The sequence below is a fragment of the Hylobates moloch genome, unplaced genomic scaffold, assembly GCF_009828535.3.
Source record: "Hylobates moloch isolate HMO894 unplaced genomic scaffold, HMol_V3 SCAFFOLD_11, whole genome shotgun sequence".
Taxonomy (NCBI): domain Eukaryota; kingdom Metazoa; phylum Chordata; class Mammalia; order Primates; family Hylobatidae; genus Hylobates; species Hylobates moloch.
This window is the reverse complement of record NW_026652286.1, coordinates 98,565,230-98,584,773: the sequence shown is the minus strand read 5'-3', so window position 1 is coordinate 98,584,773 and position 19,544 is coordinate 98,565,230. Positions and strand designations below refer to the sequence as shown.

Genomic DNA, 19,544 nt, shown 5'->3' with positions numbered 1-19,544 from the left:
AAAACTTTTGCTCTCTAAAATGTTACTTCTTTAATAGGGTATGTGGGGTTTTTTTTACCCTCCCCTGACTGCTTTTAAGAAATGCCCATAATACAGCCACACTTCTAGAGACTATGAAATAACTGATGAGGGAGTAAGTCTTCTCTAATTTGAAGAGAAGCAAAATAGAAAAATATTCTGAAGTTCCGTATGTCCCTTGAAACATTAAAGAGGCAAAATACTCTTTCTTTCAAATGGTTTCACTTTTCAAAAGTTTTAATCTGTACTTTCACTCAAGAACATGCATGTGCATGCATGGGGGAGTTTAAGGCGGGGAGCGGGGAAAGGCGCAAATGGCTGGAAAGGGCACCTGTGAGTGAGGTCTGAAGACATGGGGCTTTTTCCTACCCGCTCAGCTTCCAAAATCAGTGAAGCTCTACTGCCCTCTCGTGACCCAGTAAGATGCTCCCAAGAGGCACGATCTGCTCAGATTGTATAAACCAAATCCAAAAACACCCCCATAGCCCACATTGAGACATTACATGTACAAAGATTAGAATAAGAAATAATCTTGCTTTTTTTTTATTCAAAAGGATCACAAGCTTCACATCAATTTGGTTTCAAAAAGACCTCATGTCTTAAAACTAAGTACCGTGACATTTATTTTGCCATCTGTGACGGTTTCACGTTGAAAAAGCCTCAACATAAAAGAATTACCTTCAAAACCCACTGAGACATTCTCACATAAACTAGGATACTGTATAAACAATAAAGTTCTTTCTTCAATAGTCAATCTTTTCAATTTCATCCATGTCTTCAGCATTGAGTTGCTTAATACTGCTGTCTAAAAGAACAAAAGAGAACAGAACTAGTCTTACGTCAGGGTCTAAGTGGAACTTCATTCCATCCATCTTTCTGAAGACAGTGATACCTTGTATAGAAAGCCTTGGTATAGGAACATAAGGAAGGAAGGGTGCCAAAATCACTGACCAATACTAACTCAAATAGCATCAAATGCACCAGACCATGGAATGTATATATCTAGATACGCTGGGGCACAGAAGGCCAGAGTGGAAGTGAGGAGAGCCTTGGAGGGACTGAGGCTCCTCTACTGCAGTCACTTCCTGAGACCAGGGCCTTAGGAGCTCACCATAGCAACAGTGGCCTTAACACATCTTCCTCGCCCTGTCCTCGCCAGTTAGCCTAACACAGGGGCACTTAACCTACTTCCCCGAAAGGCTGGTGGATGTGTTACACTCAGTCTGCCAACCTGTGAAAATTATATTCCAAATGGCATGTGTGTGCCTATGTGCACTTCCCTGGGGACAGTGCTTATTGCTTTCTACAAGGTTAAGTACCACTGTCCTGGAAGGTGTTCCTTCTCCCCTGTTCCCCAGCCACATCCATGGGCTTTGGGGCACGGGACAATTTGAGCCATGGGATCTTTTGAGTTTCCATCAGAGAAATCTGCCAATCCAGAGTTCCAGCAGGCCATCATCAGAGCCTGCCTTGTTTAGATGGGGGGCTGGAGGAAACGTCACGGACTTCAGAATTTAGGACTTTCCTGTTTGGGAGGGTGGGCAAGAGGAGGGAAAAAGGGTAAGTAAAAGAGGAGAACTGAAGAGAATCTTAAAGGATGTTACACTTTGCTTAGGGGATTTCTTTATAAGATATTAAAATCTGCTCCTGTAATCTGCTCTGCCTTCACAAGATGTGAAATTCTGACTCTAGAATGAGTTATAACGTGTAAATCTGAGCTCATATTTTTTTTTTTGAGACACAGTCTCGCTCTTTCGCTAGGCTGGAGTGCAGTTGTGCGACCTCAGCTCACTGCAACCACCGCCTCAAGGGTTCAAGCGATTCTCCTGCCTCAGCCTCCCCAGCAGCTGAGACTACAGGCATGTGCCACCACGCCCAGCTAATTTTTGTATTTTTAGCAGAGATGGGGTTTGACCACGTTGGCCAGGATGGTCTGGATTTCCTGACCTCGTGATCCGATCACCTTGGCCTCCCAAAGTGCTGGGATTACAGGTGTGAGCCACCGCACCCGGCCTGAGCTCATATTAATTCTACTTGATCAAAATAATTTTTAATTACCATATAAGCATTATTTCATCATCTGTCTCATATTAGAACCCTGGTCCTGGTGAATTAGAAGCCTTCCAGCTCATGCATTCTGCTTCCACTACTCTCATGAGCCCCTGGACTCCAGCTCTCCAGCACACATCATCACTGTCAGACTGGCAGGTCTATAGTTCATATTGTGAGGGTGGTGCTACTTACTAAAGTGATCCTGGATTTTCATGAGCGAGGGCAGCTTATCCACTTCAATCATGTTGAAGGCAAGGCCTTTTTTCCCAAAGCGCCCTGTCCGCCCTATGCGGTGGAGGTAGGTCTCATAGTCTGGCTCCTCTCCTTGTTTTACAGGGAGATCAAAGTTCACAACAATTGTGACCTGCTTCACATCAATCCCTAGAAGAAGAAAAACACTGTAGGGTCCTGCAATGCTTTCCTCAGTACACGGGCCATTTAGCTACCATGTCTGCCAAGGGAATTCCTATTTATAGAGAAAATTTAGAAATCCAACCTGGGCTTATGTAACTGAGACAGGTACTTTGGTTAGGAAGTTTGCTTGCATGCTGTGATGTCTATGATAAGAGTGTCCATAGAGAATGCTACAGAAATGTAAATATACACAAGGTGTGTGTGTGTGTGTGTGTGTGTGTGTGTGTGTGTGTGTGTGTGTGGTGGAGAGGTGCCCTCACCAAGCCCACAGAGCCACCCTCTCCTCTCTGCTCCTGCTGTGCCAAGTCCCCAGCAGGCCCTGTAGTCTCATACCCGCTACCCATCATGGGGCTCTGGCTCTGCTCCATTTCATGGCTACTGTTCTGGTCAGGTCTTTTTAAGTCCTTGCCTCAGTGGTTACAACAACTTCCAGACTGGTTTCTCACCACTCTCTTCCCCTACTCCTCTCATCTCTCCTACGATGGTCACCACAGCAATGTCCAGCACACTTATGTTCAAAACCCACTGCCCAAATTGTACAGGAAAAGTACAAGCAATTCAAGACCTCAAACCACCTAAAGTCTCATCTCTTTCTCTCCTGACTCTCAAATACAACACTCCAGAGTCAAGGTCTGGCCATTTCCTGAACAAACGTAAATTCTCATTCAACTGAACTGCTACCCTTCCTGCAAAACTTCTTTCTTTTTTTTTTTTTTTTTTTTGAGACGGAGTCTCGCTCTGTAACCCAGGTTGGAGTGCAGTGGCACGATCTTGGCTCACTGCAACCTCTGCCTCCCGGGTTCAAGCGATTCTCCCGTCTCAGCCTCCTGAGTAGCTGGGATTACAAGTGCCCGTCACCATGGCTGGCTAATTTTTGTATTTTTAGTAGAGACTGGGTTTCACCATGTTGGTCAGGCTGGTCCTGAACTCCTGACCTTAAGCAATCCACCCACCTCGGCCTCCCAAAGTGTTGGGATTACAGGTGTGAGCCACCGCACCTACCCCTGCAAAACCGCTTTCAGATTGAAGGCTGCCTCGGAAGACTTCTGCACTTCCCCTCCCCACTGTACCTTCCTTCTCAACATTAACAAGCTGTCCGGGTCAGGATCCTTGTACTCCTTGCACTGTGCCTTGACCTGGAGCTCTCTGTGCCTTCCTTCCTCTAGGGTCTAGAGTTACACTGTCCAATATGATAAACGTTAGCACCATGTGGCTATATTTAAATTAAATAAAATTAAAAATTCAGTTCCTCAATCACACTAGCCACATTTCAAGTGCTCAAGAGCTGATATGGTTAGCGGAAAAATTCAGTTCCTCAATCACACTAACCACATTTCAAGTGCTCAAGAGCCGACATGGCTAGTGGCTACCAACTGAAGAGCACAGAATAGAACATTTCCATCACTGCAGAAAGCTCTATTGAATAGTGCCAGTGTAGAGAGGCAAGAGCCTAGGCTGTGGGCTCCTAAGGGATAGGGACGTCATCCTTTTTTCAGGATGCCCTTCCCAAGAGCAGAGCTCAGCATCCACTCCTAGCATGGCAGGTTGTCAGTTCTGTGTGCTAAACTAAGAATGAACTAGGAAATGTGGTTTGAGTATGGGGTCCAAGCAATGATTTAGGAAGGATGAAGAAAGCAGGAAGGCCCTTCTCTTGAAAAAACAATTTTTTTCACCAGTAGTCAACACTTTTAAAATTAGAAACTCCAGAGAGATGCTCAACTTCATTAGTTATCAGAGAAGTGCAACTTAAAACCACAATGAGATTCCAGTATACAGCCACTAGAATGGGTAAAATTAAGAGTGACATTAGCAATTGCTGGCAAGAATGCAGAGCAACTGGAAGAGTTTTACAGCTTCTTATAAAGCTAAACGTACACTCATCATAGGACCCAACAACCCCACTCTTAGATATTTACCCAAGAGAAATGAAAACATATCTCTAAATAAAGACCTGCACATAAATTTTTATTACTGCCTTGTTAAATATAGCCACAAACTGAAAGCGATCCAAATGTCCATCAACTGGTGAACAGATGAACTATCAATAGAATACTATCAGCAATTAAAAGGAAATGAACTGCTGGTGCATGTAACAATACTAATTAAATTCATTAGTATTATTATGAGCATTATGTCAGGTGGAGGAAGTTACACAAAGGCTATATATAGTATGATCTGATTCTGCGTCTCCAAAAATATGGAGACAGAAATCTGATCAGAGTTGCCAGGGGCCATGGGATGGAAAGGGAGACTGGCTGAAAAGGAGTGTGAGGAAACTGGGGAGATGGAGATGCTCTGCATTTTGATGACAGTGATAGCTGCATGATTGCATGTTTGTTCAAACTCACGAAACTGTACACTTAAAAAGAATGCATTTTATCATATGCAAATTAGAACTCAAGACCTGACTTTAAACACACACCTCGAGCACAAACATTGGTTGTTATGAGAACCTTCTCTTTCCCATCCCGAAACCTCTGAATGATGGAAGCTCGCTGCTCCACGGTCAGCTCCCCGCTTAACAAAGACACCTGGTGGCCATCCTCTATCATCTCCACGGTCAACCACTTAGCGTTTCGACGAGTCTATGTAAAAAAGCAAAAGCCACCACAGCACCCCAAGATTAAGCAAAGCAGCCTAGCTGTGCTTGTGACACCATGCATGCAGGGCGGCGGTGGGAGAGGGCTGCAGAGGAGTTGAGCTTCACCTCTCCCTCAGTCCTCGAGGGCCTTAAAATATGGCAGGGCATCCTCCCTCCGTCTGTGTTTCTAAGGCTCACATCCTCTCCACCAGTCAGACCTCTGGCTTTCTCACACATGAAATGGAGAGAAATGTGCTACATCTGCCTCACATGTGCTATGATGACAAAATGGTATCATGTAACAATGGCAACAACAGACACTCTAAGAGTACTTACTTCCCATGTGCCAGGCATCTGGCTGAAATCTTTATGTGCATTATGGTAAGGGTCATGTGTTTTCACAACAAATTAGTGAAGTAGCAACCTAATTTCATTAAAAAAATTAAAAACAGGCCAGGTACGGTGGCTCACACCTGTAATCCCAGCACTTTGGGAGGCCAAGGCGGGTGGATCACCTGAGGTCGGGAGTTCGAGACCAGCCTGGCCAGCATGGTGAAACCCTGTCTCTACTAAAAAAATACAAAAATTAGCCAGGTGTGGTGGCAGGCGCCTGTAATCTCAGCTACTCGGGAAGCTGAGGCAGGAGAATTGCTCAAACCCAGGAGGCGGAGATTGCAGTGAGCTGAGATCACGCCATTGCACTCCAGCCTGGGCAACAGAGCGAGACTCTGTCACAAAAAAATAAAAAATAAAAAAATAAAAAATAAAACAAATTAAAAATTAAAAACAGACAAAACTCCCAAAGCTTAAAAATGTTATGTAACTTGCCCAAGGTTGCATGGTTAGCCAGCGGCAGAGCTGAGCTTTCTTTTATTGTACAAATAAGTTTTTGGTGCTGTCCATGTGCCAGACAGGTGCTGGTCTAGTGCAGTGGATATGGCAGTGAATGGGAGAGGGGAGACCCTGCCTGTCATGAAGCTTAGAGTGTTTACGGGGTAGTGAGAAAATAAAACAGATGAACATGAGAATGTCAGAAAGCAAAAACAAACATAAAAATGGGGTGCTGTTAATAGTGAGTAACATCCTTCACCTGATAAAGGGTGTCTGTACAAGGTACAATAAACATAAGCTGAAATGGGGAAGTGCTAGAAGCAGTCCCTCTAAAAGAGGCCTTGTGTTTAACATCACTTTGAAGATCCTATTCCATTACTTAACCTTTTTACATTTCACCCATAAAATGCAGGTAATTTCTGTTTAGAGCTGTTCTGAAGATTAAACTGGAGACACACAAGAAGTGCTGAACATGGTGCCTGGCTCTAGGGCACTTATTATCATCCCCCACCTCGGCCTGTAGGCATATCTGGGCTCGATGAAGACACATCCACAGAGTGTACCTGGCAGAAGATGATGGCCTGACCAATGGTGATGCTGCCATAAATGTTGCACAGAGCTTGGTATTTGTCTTTCCTGTGCTCACACAGCACGTAATATTGCCGGATGTTGTTCAGTGTCAGCTCCTCTTTGCGTAACTTGATAACATTAGGGTCAGGGATGATTCGCTCAGCAAAGTGCCACACAGAGTCCTCAAAGGTTGCTGAAAAGAGGAGCATTTGGCATTCGGAGGGTAGAGCTCTGTGACAGAGGAGAGAAGGCTGTCACCGAGCTGCCATCCCGTCACTCTTCTTCAAGCACTTCATGCCACTGCCATCAGCCACTGCACGCACCCCTGTTCCACGTGAGGTGCTGCCTGCAACGACCAGCTGTATCTCCAGGCAGATAGCCAAGGTCCTGCCCCTCCTTGCCACCAAGAATTTAGAAAAGTATATAAACAGAATGTGGAGCGTAGGGCAAAGTTTAGGTATATATTGTGGAGGGTCTGAGGTTTCTCATGCCAATTTCCTCCTTAGGAGAGGCAGACTCACACAGCCACAAGAAGGGTAGACTAGATGATCTTTATAATCTCACACAAAGGTAAATGGAGATGAAGGAAACAGAGCCAGTTATTTGACAGGAGGCATTATATATCTTGGGAGGGAAAAAACAGCCACAACTAACTTGATTCAGAATGGGAAGAACTAGATACAAATTAAAGGGGAGCAACAGGGGAAAGTACAGTGACTAAAATGTACGCATTCTGAACCCAGAATGAATACAGGGCTGACTCACATAAAGTTAAAAAACAGGTGAAATAAATTTGTGGAGTTAGCAGTTGGGATAGAGGCTAATCCTTGGGAAAAGAGAGGGACCAGTGAGCAGAAAGGGGTTATTAAGGAAATTCTAGGGTGCTGGTAAAATTTTATTCCTTCATCTGGGCTGCTGTTACAAGAGCATGGCTTCTTGTGATAAATCGCTCAGTGGTACACTTATCATTGGTGTATTTCTCTGTATATATTTCATACATCAATAAAACGTTAACTCTTTAAAACAAAATAAATGAGAGAGACCAGAGGCAAATCGGCTCTTTTGAGAGGGAGACAGAGAACTTTGAAGAATAAACTGTTAGTGCTAAAAGGGAGTGAAAGAGACCATATAGTCCAGTGATTCTCAAACTCAATTTTAAGCCTAGGGTCTCGATCATCAAACAACTATAATAGCCCTCTGGTCAATGATGTCAGACTGTCTACCTGTGTTATCTTCTCAGCTGCTCAAATCCCACTAATGTGATCATAAAGAGATAAAAAGAATGCACGAAAAACGTGGAGAATGGGAGAGGAGAAACTGCTGGATAAGTTATCTAAATACATTTTTGGAAGATGGAAGGGGTGGTAAATGAGAAAGTGGATGAAGCTACACCATGAACACTGCAGAACAGAGTGTTGATGAAAACGCAGCTAACTGTTCCCTCAGAACCACTGGGAGGTCTAGGATCTGCGAGCTCCAGGAACCAGAGAATCAGGGGGAAAGAACTGAAAACAGGGCATATGTTAGAAAACATGAGGAAAACTCTGCATTCCACATGCTAGAGCCTCTTGGCCACCTGCTGGGTCACAATCCTGCATCTGGAGAAAGATGGCACAAGGATTTATATCCTAAGGCTTGGGCCATTTTACTGGGATAAATATTGTGGAGCAGTAGTCTAGTTTGAAGCTTAGTGAAAGTTTAAGAGTTCGGATTGTTATTCACAAAGAAAAAATTTAAACAATACATAAGGAAAGAAAACCATGGCTGTTCTGTAGAACACACTGGATTTTGAAGACTTAGTATGAAAAAATAATGTAAAATATCTCTAATAATTTTTATATTGATTACTTGTTGAAGGGATATTTTGATACAATGGGTTAAACAACATATGTATTTATTAATTTCATCTCTTTCTTTTTGGATGTGGCTATTAGAAAATTTAAAATTATACATGTGGCTTGTATTAAGTTTCTGTTGGACACCACTGGTTTAACCTGTTTTAAGCAAATGGAAGGAAGGCTGTAACAATGGAGGGCTGACCAACCAACATAAATGCTCTATCTAATTATTACTTAATATCCTCTTGAGTATAAAATAAAAGAGACTTTCTTAGAAAGCCCTTTTTGGGGCCAGGCATGGTGGCTCACACCTGTGATCCCAGCACTTTGGGAGCCTGAGGCGGGTGGATCACTTGAGGCCAGGAACTTGAGACCTGGCCTTGAACTTAATGTCACCCTGATATCCAGGCTTTTGTTTATTACCGTTTTTTGGTCATAAACAAACTAGCCAACATGGAGAAACCCCATCTTTACTAAAAGTATAAAAATTAGCTGGGTGTGGTGGCGTGTGCCTGTAATCCCAGTTACAGCTACTCTTGAGGCTGAGGCAGCAGAACTGCTTGAACCCAGGAGGCAAAGGTTGCAGTAAGCCAAGGTGGCGCCACTGCACTCCAGCCTGGGTGACAGAGTGAGACTCTGTCTCAAAAAAAAAAAAAAAAAAAAAAAAAAGCCCTTTTTCACTACTAAATATTTCCTGGAGTTTTGAATTTTTCATTTGCAATTATATAAAACAAACCAAATTATTGGTAAGAGGATGACAAGAAGGGAACCTCCTTTGATCTCTGCTCAAAATTATTTTAAATAGGAAGGCTGAGGCAGAAAATATGTATAAGGAGCAGGTGGATCCCCCTACTTTAGGTAGTTAGGCCTGTGGAAGCAGAAGATTAGATGTTTATTCTGTGCAGAAATTCCAGATTTGGGGATACAAGCCTTAGTAGAAAGTGGGGGCAAAACATTTGGCTGAAAAGAGATCAAGTGAAAATATGCATACTAAATGGGACGGCCCTCTCAGCCTATTCCCCCGCCTTGCTCCCAGAATGTCAGCAACCAAAGGTCTATCCCCCAGAAAATAGAACAGAGACATTACATAGTCCTAAAGACCTCCAGATGACAATCATCACACAGTAGGGCTTCCCAAGTTACAGCCCCAGCCATGCACACAGAGCTGTCCATTGGAATTTTAGCTTCTCACCCTAGATCATGAAAGGCTAGCCAAGTGTCACCACATATGAAGAGGAACGTTCTCCTACGAAAGAGGCTGTAGCAAACAAAAAGGAAACTTGGATAATTCACAATGTTAAAACAGAAAAAATTTTAAAATACTAGAATTAATGTTCTCAGAGAGACAAGAGAAGATACTGCATCTGTAACGCAAGAAGAGGAAGCTCTATAAAAAAAATCAGAGATCACCACCAGTGTGATTGAGACAGACAGAAGTGGAATGCTCAATGACTCTGTTATTTTAATGACAAGTGGAAGGAAACACACAACAAAATAATAACCCTGTGTATGATTATTTCTTCTATTTTATATCATTTTTTTTTGGATTGTTATGATTGTGCCCCAGATGGGCTCTCTAAAAAGTTGGTCACTCTGGGGAAAGAGATAACTGAAAAAATTTTCCCAGAACTGGCAGGCCCAGGTTTTGAGAATGAAAGGGCACAGTATGTGTTTAGTATGATGAATGAAAAAAGACCTGAACCAAAGTATGTCACTGAAAAGTTTCAGAAGACCATAAAGAAGACTCCAAAGGCTTCTAGCGAGAGAAAAAAAAAGGTCATAAACCTTTTTTTATGATCTCCAAGCTTGGAGATCAGCGTGACATTAAACTTTTCAGTAACAACAGTGGAAGCTGAGGATATTAATTATAAAGTTATTTTTAAAAACTTTTCTGTTTTCAATATTTCTCTGAATTTAGAGACAGAATGACATAGGATTCCTATCCGGGCAAACTATTAGTCAAAAGATCAAATTTACAGGTACAATAAGGACATTTTCAGACATGTAAGGGCTGAAAAATGAATCTCTTTTATATTATTTTTCAGGAAGGCATTAGAAAATATACTCCAGCATACTGAGGAAGTACTCCAAGAAAAACGACCCAAGATATAGGAGATTTAAAACTTAAGTGAGCAAAGGAAAGACCCATGATGTCAGCTGTACAGCAGATCTACCAGACTGAAGCTAGAGAGAGGGAACTTGGAATATTGGCAGGAAAAAAGAGAAATAGATGGGTTTTTTTTTTTTTTTTTTTTTTTTGAGATGGAGTCTTGCTCTGTCACCCAGGCTGGAGTGCAGTGGCGTGATCTCGGCTCACTGCAAGCTCTGCCTCCTGGGTTCATGCCATTCTCCTGCCTCAGCCTCCTGAGCTGGGACTACAGGTGCCCACCACCACACCCAGCTAGTTTTTTTTAATTTTTAGTAGAGATGGGGTTTCACCGTGTTAGCCAGGATGGTCTCGATCTTCTGGCCTTCTGATCCACCCATCTCAGCCTCCCAAAGTGCTGGGACTCCTGGCGTGAGCCACCGTGCCCAGCTGAGAAATGGATGGATTTTTAAATTTTATTTTACTATTTGGAGATACCACAGACATATGACACATACGATAGAATAGCTAAGGGAAAATTAAAGATCCTTACACAGTGATACTAACAAAATGAAAAAAAAAAGCAAAAGCAATGATTACTTCTAGAAGAAAAAGCTTTACAAGAAAAACAGCCCTTTATATTAGTGCCATCTGTATCTGTGGGCTCTGCATCTGTGGATTCAAACAACTGTGGATCAAAAATATTTGGAAAAAAATTGTGCTCGTACTGAATGTATACGGACTTTTTTCTTGCCATTATAAATAATCTAGAAATGATTTAAAGTACAGAAGAGGATGTGTATAAGTTATATGCAAATACTACAACATTTTACATCAGGGACTTGAACATCCACAGATTTTGGTATGTGCAGGGGGTCCTGGAACTAATCCCTTGTGGATATGGAGGGGCAACTGTAATTATAATAATATGCTGTTTGGCTCAGCAGTGAACAATACTTACACTGTCACATGATATCAATACTGACAGTTACTGTAACCTAATTCATGACGTAATTACAGAGAGGTGATAGGGGGATAGGAAAGGTAGAATGGGTGGTGTTTTCAAACAACTCAATTCCCACTTCCTATAATGGGAAATCAGTTGACAATGACTATACATTAGGAAACAGCAGTATGAAAATATTATTTAAAGGTATGAAGGTTAATATCAGAAAAGAGGAGTATTCTCTTCAGGTTGGAGCAAGGGTTTACTGTTTTTCATTACAAGTCTTTCAATACTAATTGAATTTAACATTGAGTATGTAATACTTCATTAAAAAATATGTGACACAGATTCCTAAATCCCACTTACAGAAACTGCCATTCAGTAAGTCTGAGGCTGGGTCCGGTAATCTGTAGTTTTAAATCCCTCAGGTGATCCTGATAGAGAGGGCCTAGGAAAATGACAGGACTTTTTACAAACTAGAGGGAAAGTCAGGACTAGATTACCAGTCTCCTGATCCCACATGACTGTGTCCTCTACTTTATCTCAACTATCCATTGTATTCTCACCAGGCTTTAACAGATCCTTTTTAGAATTTTGGCCAAAATATAGAACATATTGGCAAATTTGGTGCAGATGCATATATATTAATAGAGTCCATCTGTAAGCTGTGTTGCAGAGTAAAGCACTCAGGCAAGATTACAAACTGAAGAAGCTGGAAAACTATAGCAGTCTGAGGGGCCCTTGAACTGGTGAAAATAATGTAAAAACCCACATTTATTTTAGAGGTGAAGGTGGTGAGGAGTTAAGCAATAAAGATAATGTGGAGGAGTACAAATGAAATTCCCCATCTGGACAGAAGGCTGAGGAAGAGAGGAGGACTCTGAAGATTACCTTTGAATACGAATACTATGATCTGAGAATCCTTGGGTGTCAATCATCACATCTGCTTCATCCAGGACAAACACACGAATCTTAGTCAAATCAATCAATTTTAGTTTAAAACACCAATCTAGGACAGTCCCAGGAGTGCCAATTATAATCTGTTTAGTGATGTCGGTGCCTCTGGGAACTGGGGAGAAAAGGGTTTTAAGCATTCCTTCAGATGCAAACAACTCCAACAGGTCACAGTTCAGGGCAGTGCAATATAAAGCTCATAAGCAAAAATATAGTTTGTAATAATATTCCAAGTGGAAACCCTGAGGGTCATTGTGGTTTTTGATTCTGCAGAATTTTTAGGATAAATTTCTGACTTTTTTTAACTGTGAAAAATGGCACTTCCCCAAACAGAAAACAACCAAAATGTCCATCAATAGGTTACATTAAACAAATCATGAAATATTGGGCAGCTAGTCAAAGGAACAAACAGTATGAAAAAAAAGTCCTCCCATTTTTGTAAACACTCAATGAAAACAAATATAAATATGGGCATTTGTATGTGCTTGTATGAGCTCAAAAAAAAAAAAGCAAAAAACAAAGGCTTGCCTGTTTACTATGTGATCTTTGGGATTACGTTTCTGGAGGGCAATGAAGAACAACTTTCACTTTTAATCTTTTTGTCTTTTAAAGTTTTTTCCCCATTATAAGCTTATAATAGTTTAATGAAAAATCCAAAAATAAAAGCTGTCCTGCACAAAACAACCAAGTGTCGAAGCAAGGACAACGGCATCCTCTTGCAGGATGCGGAAATGATGTGGCTAACATTTAGTGGGTCCTTATTACGTGCCAGGCATTGTGCACAATGCTTTACCAACGTCATCTCAATTCTAATAACGACTCTATGACATGAGTGGTATTATTTCCCCCATTTAGAGATGAGAATGCCAAGAAGTTATATAAAATCCTTATTAGTGGTGAAGCCAGGATTTGAAAAATCAGCCAGGACTGGCTTACTGGTACATACTTCGATTCCCTCGAATGGCATACATCACTTCAACATCCACACAGAATTTTCCCATCTGCTCAACCACACGGCCAGTTTGCAGAGCCAATTCATAAGTAGGAGCTAGGCAGAGGCACTGTGGGATAGAGACAGAAGAGGGGAGGAGAAAGGTTCTTACAGGCATCTTTCAAATTTCAACTGCAGTAAAAATTTGTACAGGGAGAGGCACAGAAAGGAAATTGAAGGTTTTGGTTGAATGAAATATTTTTAATTGGATACAGTTTAATAGTTGACAGATTTGAGGTGAATGTTGAGTATGAGAAGGGGAAGGGGCCGAGGAATGGAGAAACAGCTACCTTTTACATATTCCTCTCTAAAGGGTTATTTAGAAACACAAGTTACTAGTCACCCTTTGTGGAGTTGGGGAGGCATAGAAGGGGGAAGAATGGGATGCAGGGAAGCTGGGAATCAAAGAATGCAAGGCAAATTACAGTTTGAGCTCTACCCCATAGCCTCTCATTTGCTATTAAAAGTCTGTCTTGTTGAGGCTGGGCACGGTGGCTCACACCTGTAATCCCAGCACTTTGGGAGGCTGAGGTGGGCGGATCACCTGAAGTCAGGAGTTCGAGGCCAGCCTGGCCAAAATGGCAAAACCCCATCTTTACTAAAAATACAAAAAAATTAGCCATGCATGATGGTAGGCGCCTGTAATCCCAGCTACTCGGGAGGCTGAGGCAGGAGACTCACTTAAACCAGGGCGGGGGCAGAGGTTGCAGTGAGCCATGATCATGCCACTGCACTCCAGCCTGGGTGACAGGGTGAGACTCCATGTCAAAAAAAAAAAAAAAAAAAAAAAGACTGCCTATTTCGAGAACACTCCTTGCTTGATCCAATCTGTTTATATTATCTGTATCTTTACAATACATAATATGATATATATAACATAATATATAATAGGTAGAATATTCCCCCAAACTCTGTTATTCCATACTCCATAAAAATGGTGGTTGCTGATGAATAAAGATGCTGATGGAAAAAACTGGTGATATCTAATGCACTTATATGTGTCAATTAGGAATCTGTGATAGGGAAACATAGCCAAAGGGCTAAAAATATCTTTCACACACATTTTTCAAAATATGCTCAAACATAACTTATCCTACATAATTTTTATTGATAATATCAAACCCTAAACATAAATTTCACTGAACTTGTCTAAAATGCGTAAGATTTCCTATGCCTTACCTATAGCTGACCTGGCTGATCAGAGTGGAAGCTTACTGAGAGAGCTTTGGTATTGCCCACAGCACTTAATGCATATCGGTACTCAGCTTGTCAAGCAAATAGGGAGAGATGACTAGATACTTTTCATGAGTGGAGACTACACTAGGAGAATGGTAAACCGGGCACCAGTGCCAGTCTTGACTCAGCCACTCTCTGGGGACCTCAAGAAAGACACTTCCCTCTCCAAGCATCACCCTCCTCCTCTGCTAGAGTGAGGTGGACTACAGGACCTTCTGGTCCTGTAGTTAGATGGCTATAATTATTGCATGCTTAATTTATGTCGGGCACTGTGCTAAAAATGTAAATTACTTCATTAAATCCATATGATGACTTTATTCAATGTCTAATGAGTGGTTTCTACAAGCCAGGCACTGTGCTAGGTATTAGGATTTAAGGGTGAACAGATCAACTATGATACATTCCTTTACAGATGCTATCTTTACAGACAAGCATTAACAGATTCAGATTTATTAACTTGCCTAAGATACTCAGTGAGTTAGTGGGAGGCTAGCATTGAAACCACTCAAGACTACAAAGCCTGTCCTCTCCATCACTGTCCCATACTGCTGCCCAATGCTCTATGATTTTATGAAAACATGTCTTTTCTAAATATTTTATCATGGTAGTAACCATATCATTGCACAGGAATATAGCCTATTACTAAATTAGCACTGGTAGTGCAAGCATTCCCAGTCTTCTCTCAGCCTTCCCTTACCTGTGGGAACAATTCCAAGGCATTAACTCTGCTTAACATTGCCAACACAAATGCCGCTGTCTTTCCTGTTCCAGACTGACTCTGTGCTATGAGGTTCTGGGGTCTGTAGAAAAGAGAAGACCACTGGGCATAAACTGAATACAAGAGAGTGGACATAAACTGAAAATAAGAAACTAAACATAACCAAGTTAGAATACCACTACCCTGGAAACTCACGGATGTGCCAGCATCATAGGGAGAGCCATCTCTTGGATTTTGGATGGTCTATTAAATCCCATTGCATAGACTCCTTTTAGTAACTCTTCCTTTCTGTCAAAAAAAAAAAAAATCAAACATTTACAGCTTATAGTTGGTCAGTAGCATCAGAAATACATACCTGAAAGGTGCATTCTAAATTAAGTCACTTTGCAGCTGAGCTTTAAAACTAGTATTTGGAGATGGATCATTCATACCTCAACTTCCAAACATAAACAATAACACCTGTAGAGCTGGACCACTAAAATAATAAGCTACGCCATAAGCCTAGGCGAAGGACAGTGGAAAAGGCCTTAAGCCAAACCTTCTGTTAAACAAAGCAAAAAAGGTAAAACTCATCGGATAAAAAGAATATATCCGTTTGCCAAGAGAGTTATATTTTCTGCCTAAGCAGAAAACTAAGTGACATTTACTGTTTAGTTCCTTTTCACGAATGATATTGACGTTTTTAACAGTAATTTTCAGAGAAGACAAATTTTTATTTAGGTGTTTCTTATATTCTTTCTAGGAGTAGAAAACATAATATTACTTTATCCTTCTGAGGCAATATTTTAAAATGCAGCTTTCCTGAGGGTCTTAAGAAAAATGCTAGAATGAGGATAAATCAAGTGGACTACAACACTTCAACATTTTTTTTTTTTTGAGACGGAGTCTTGCTCTGTCGCCCAGGCTGCAGTGCAGTGGCGTGACCTCGGCTCACTGCAAGCTCCACCTCCTGGGTTCACGCCATTCTCCTGCCTCAGCCTCCCGAGTAGTTAGGACTACAGGTGCCCGCCACCACGCCTGGCTAATTTTTTGTATTTTTAGTAGAGATGGGGTTTCACTGTGTTAGCCAGGATGGTCTCGATCTCCTGACCTCGTGATCCGCACCCCTTGGCCTCCCAAAGTGCTGGGATTATAGGCGTGAGCCACCGCGCCCAGCCAACACTTCAACTTTTAATGACATGCACACTTGTGTGGACTTCATTGGTAGAGGACTGGCAGCCCATCTTAAATCATGGGTAGGCTTCTTCTACCATTTAGAAAATGTCTGGGAACTAGGATTTTGGATTTTTACCCTTTACATAAGTAGGTTTCGGTGCTTTTCTCTTTCTGTAAAAATACATTTTTTAGCATCAAATGATAAATCCCTAGGGAATGCAAACCAATTTGGGAAAGTTATTCAGTTTAATATCATTTGAAACAAAATATAATCAGGAAAGTGAAAGCTTGTAACTTATCTACAGTGGGTGAAGGAAGATGTCTGGGTCATCAGAATCTGGGTTCTGATACGGAGAGAGGCAATCTGGCTGTGCCTAGCTTAGCTATCTATCCCCCTGAGCACTGCAGGATGAAAATATCTTACTATCAAAAATGTTCTCAATTTGCCAGGCAACTTGGGTATCCTAATGTTCTTCTTCAGAATATCCTTTTTTTTTTGAGACGGAGTCTCACTCTGTCACCCAGGCTGGAGTGCAATGGTGTGATCTCAGCTCACTGCAACCTCTGCCTCCTGGGTTCGGGTGATTCTCCTGCCTCAGCCTCCTGAATAGCTGGGATTACAGGTGTGCATCACCATGCCCGGCTACTTTTTGTATTTTTAGTAGAGACGGGGTTTCCCCATGTCGGCCAGGCTGGTCTCAAGCTCCTGACCCTCGGGTGATCTGCCCTCCTCAGTTCCCAAGTGTTGGGATTATAGGAATGAGCCACTGTGCCTGGCCTGAGCTATATTTTGATTGCATGGAAAATGTACAAATCTCACTTTAATACTGAATATTAAAAATTAACTGGGCATGGTGGTGCATGCCTGTAGTCCCAGCTACTCGGGAGGCTGAGGCAGGAGAATCGCTTGAACCTGTAAGGCAGAGCAGTGAGCCGAGATCGTATCACTGCACTCCAGCCTGGAGGACAGTGTGAGACTCTGTCTCAAATAACAAAAACAACATACTGAATATCAGAAAACAAAGAGGAGATCCTGATGGTTTTTATTATAAGCAGATGCGTTTGTTCTGTGGTTCAGCATTTTTCCCATATTAAAAGAGTAAAAATACTCACAGCCGCAGCTCTTCAAATGTCTTTACTGAATAAAGTGGAGAGCTGGGATCCTTCTGTAAAACTTCCACACGGTGACTGGATTCTACTAAGGATTGACGGATTAACTTGTTTAAGAGTGAATTAGCTGCCAAATCCACTAGAAAAGCAAAAATAAAAAAGGGCATCAAGCTTCCTGAATGACATCAAATAAGTTGCTCTTTCTCTTTCAGTGGTTGTATACCAAGCAATTGCACCTATGCTCATTTTTCCTCTAAAAGAGGGTTCCAGAAAGAATGATATAGCACTGAGAATCCGTTCTTTATGAGGATTCAGTTTCTTATGCTCTGTTACTTCACCATCCTCTAACTTCAAAGTAGCCTAAGTCCATCTCCATGAGACCAAATCCTTGACAGCTGGAAATTCTGAACCCAATCCCTGCATATTCCATTTCAACTTCCTTTAAATAAATACACCTTATTCCTAATTTAGTGTGTCTCCTGATAATCACTATAAGAAAATAGAAGCAAAGACAGGCCTTTTCCAATTGAGATTATATTATTCACTCACACTATTAAAGTTATAAATGGAAACAGAATGCTAGTAGATAGATGCAAATGAATTAATCTCCTACCTACATCTTCTTCATCATCTTCTTTGGTGTTATTAATAGAACCATCTGGAAAGGATGGAAGAGAAACAATACAAGTAAAGACAAATGCTGAGCAGAAATGTAAAGCATACTATTCAATTTTTTCTTCCTGACTCTTCAGTGTCTACTGGCAAGAATAGTCATTTCATGGAGGAATGGACGAAACGATTGGGAAGGTAATGGAGAGTGTTGAATGTCACACTAATGAACCCGCAGTGTTTCACTTGGTAGGGACGTGATGAAAGCAAAGCAATACTTTTTAATCATGGAGGTCGCTCTGCTTTGCCCTAACAGCACTCACCTATGTTTCGGACTGGAGTACTCTTAATAGCCCGAAGGTTCTTCCGGGGGTGGCTGAGGTTTGAAAACTATTGAGAGACACAAATTTCAACCAATATTAGGATGCAAGCCCTCAAACAGCCCAGTGCTTCCCTACCACAGGGGCCGGGAGGGATTCAGGGAAGGACACCCGGGTGTTGTTTCCTTTGCAATATTAGGTAGCAGCAGATTCCTTTCAAGGTTGGGTTTCCTGTATGAATCATCCTAAAACTGGAGATTTTCCGTATTCCCTGTACGTGAAGTTTCTCTTTCCTAGGCCTCTAGTTTAGAGTTGGGCAGTACTTGGGGCTCACGGCACCAACAAGCGGAGGGTGGCTAGGAAAGTGAGCTGGCAAATGGATGGAAGCGAGGTGAGGCTTAATGGGCAAATGGGCAGAGTAGAAAACTCGGGGTCTAGCTGGGACTACCAGCTGCGTTCCCACCCTGGATTTCCAGGGGTAGTCATTTTTGCCCTTTCTAACCAAAGGTCTTGCCTCTCGTGGGGGTGGGGACGGGGTCTCCCGCTGTGGCCCTCTTCCAAACCCTTCCCACATCTCCCCTCCAGCATCTGACGCCCCACTTCGAACGCTCGCGGGCTCTCCCTCCCCTCCCGGCCGATCTCCCTCTGAGAGGGGGAGCTCCACCCCCGCGGCTGTGCCCCCCCCCGGCTCGGTGGCGGTTACGTGGCTGTTCAGCCGCTCGCTCTCCGCCGCCCCTGCGTCGCCTCCCCACAGTAACGACGCCATGGCTGCGATTGCTGCTCCCGCCCCCAGCACGTGCTTCCACCACAGGCGCTAGGCGGTGCTGGCCCCATCTGCTGGCCAATGGGCTTCCTCAGGGGGCAGGCGTCCGCGCCGGCGACCACCGCGGTGCGGCGCGCAGGCGCTGGAAGGCTGGGTGGCGCGCGGAAGGGGCGGAGGGCATAGAGCGCAGCGCAGGGCAGAGACCTGGGCAGAGGGCAGAGAGCGGGACGGAGGGCAGAGAGCAGGGCGAAAGGGCGCGGACCGGAGGGCAGAGGGGGCAGCCTCCGCAGAGTGGAGAGCGCCCCGCCCCCGCCCCCGCCCCGCGGCCTGCCGCCCGCCGCCCGCCGCGCAC

General features: G+C 42.9%; 1 protein-coding gene across 3 annotated transcripts; it reads right to left on the bottom strand.

The window, feature by feature from the left end:
* Positions 1-545: 545 nt before the first annotated feature.
* Positions 546-19,273, bottom strand: DDX25 (DEAD-box helicase 25). Of its 3 annotated transcripts, none has more exons than XM_032167843.2 (12): positions 19,133-19,273; positions 18,433-18,499; positions 18,114-18,158; positions 17,504-17,639; positions 15,431-15,523; positions 15,215-15,317; positions 13,237-13,351; positions 12,228-12,405; positions 6,460-6,697; positions 4,907-5,069; positions 2,263-2,451; positions 546-823 (listed from the first exon to the last, which is right to left on the bottom strand). In XM_032167843.2, the coding sequence occupies exons 1-12, from the start codon at positions 19,193-19,195 to the stop codon at positions 762-764; spliced, it is 1,452 nt and encodes a 483-aa protein (XP_032023734.1). In that variant the 5' UTR covers positions 19,196-19,273; the 3' UTR covers positions 546-761. The 3 variants fall into 3 exon arrangements, with proteins under 3 accessions (XP_032023734.1, XP_058302352.1, XP_058302353.1); XM_058446369.1 differs by lacking the exon at positions 19,133-19,273 and adding an exon at positions 18,932-19,007; XM_058446370.1 differs by lacking the exon at positions 19,133-19,273 and adding an exon at positions 18,944-18,960.
* Positions 19,274-19,544: the final 271 nt, after the last annotated feature.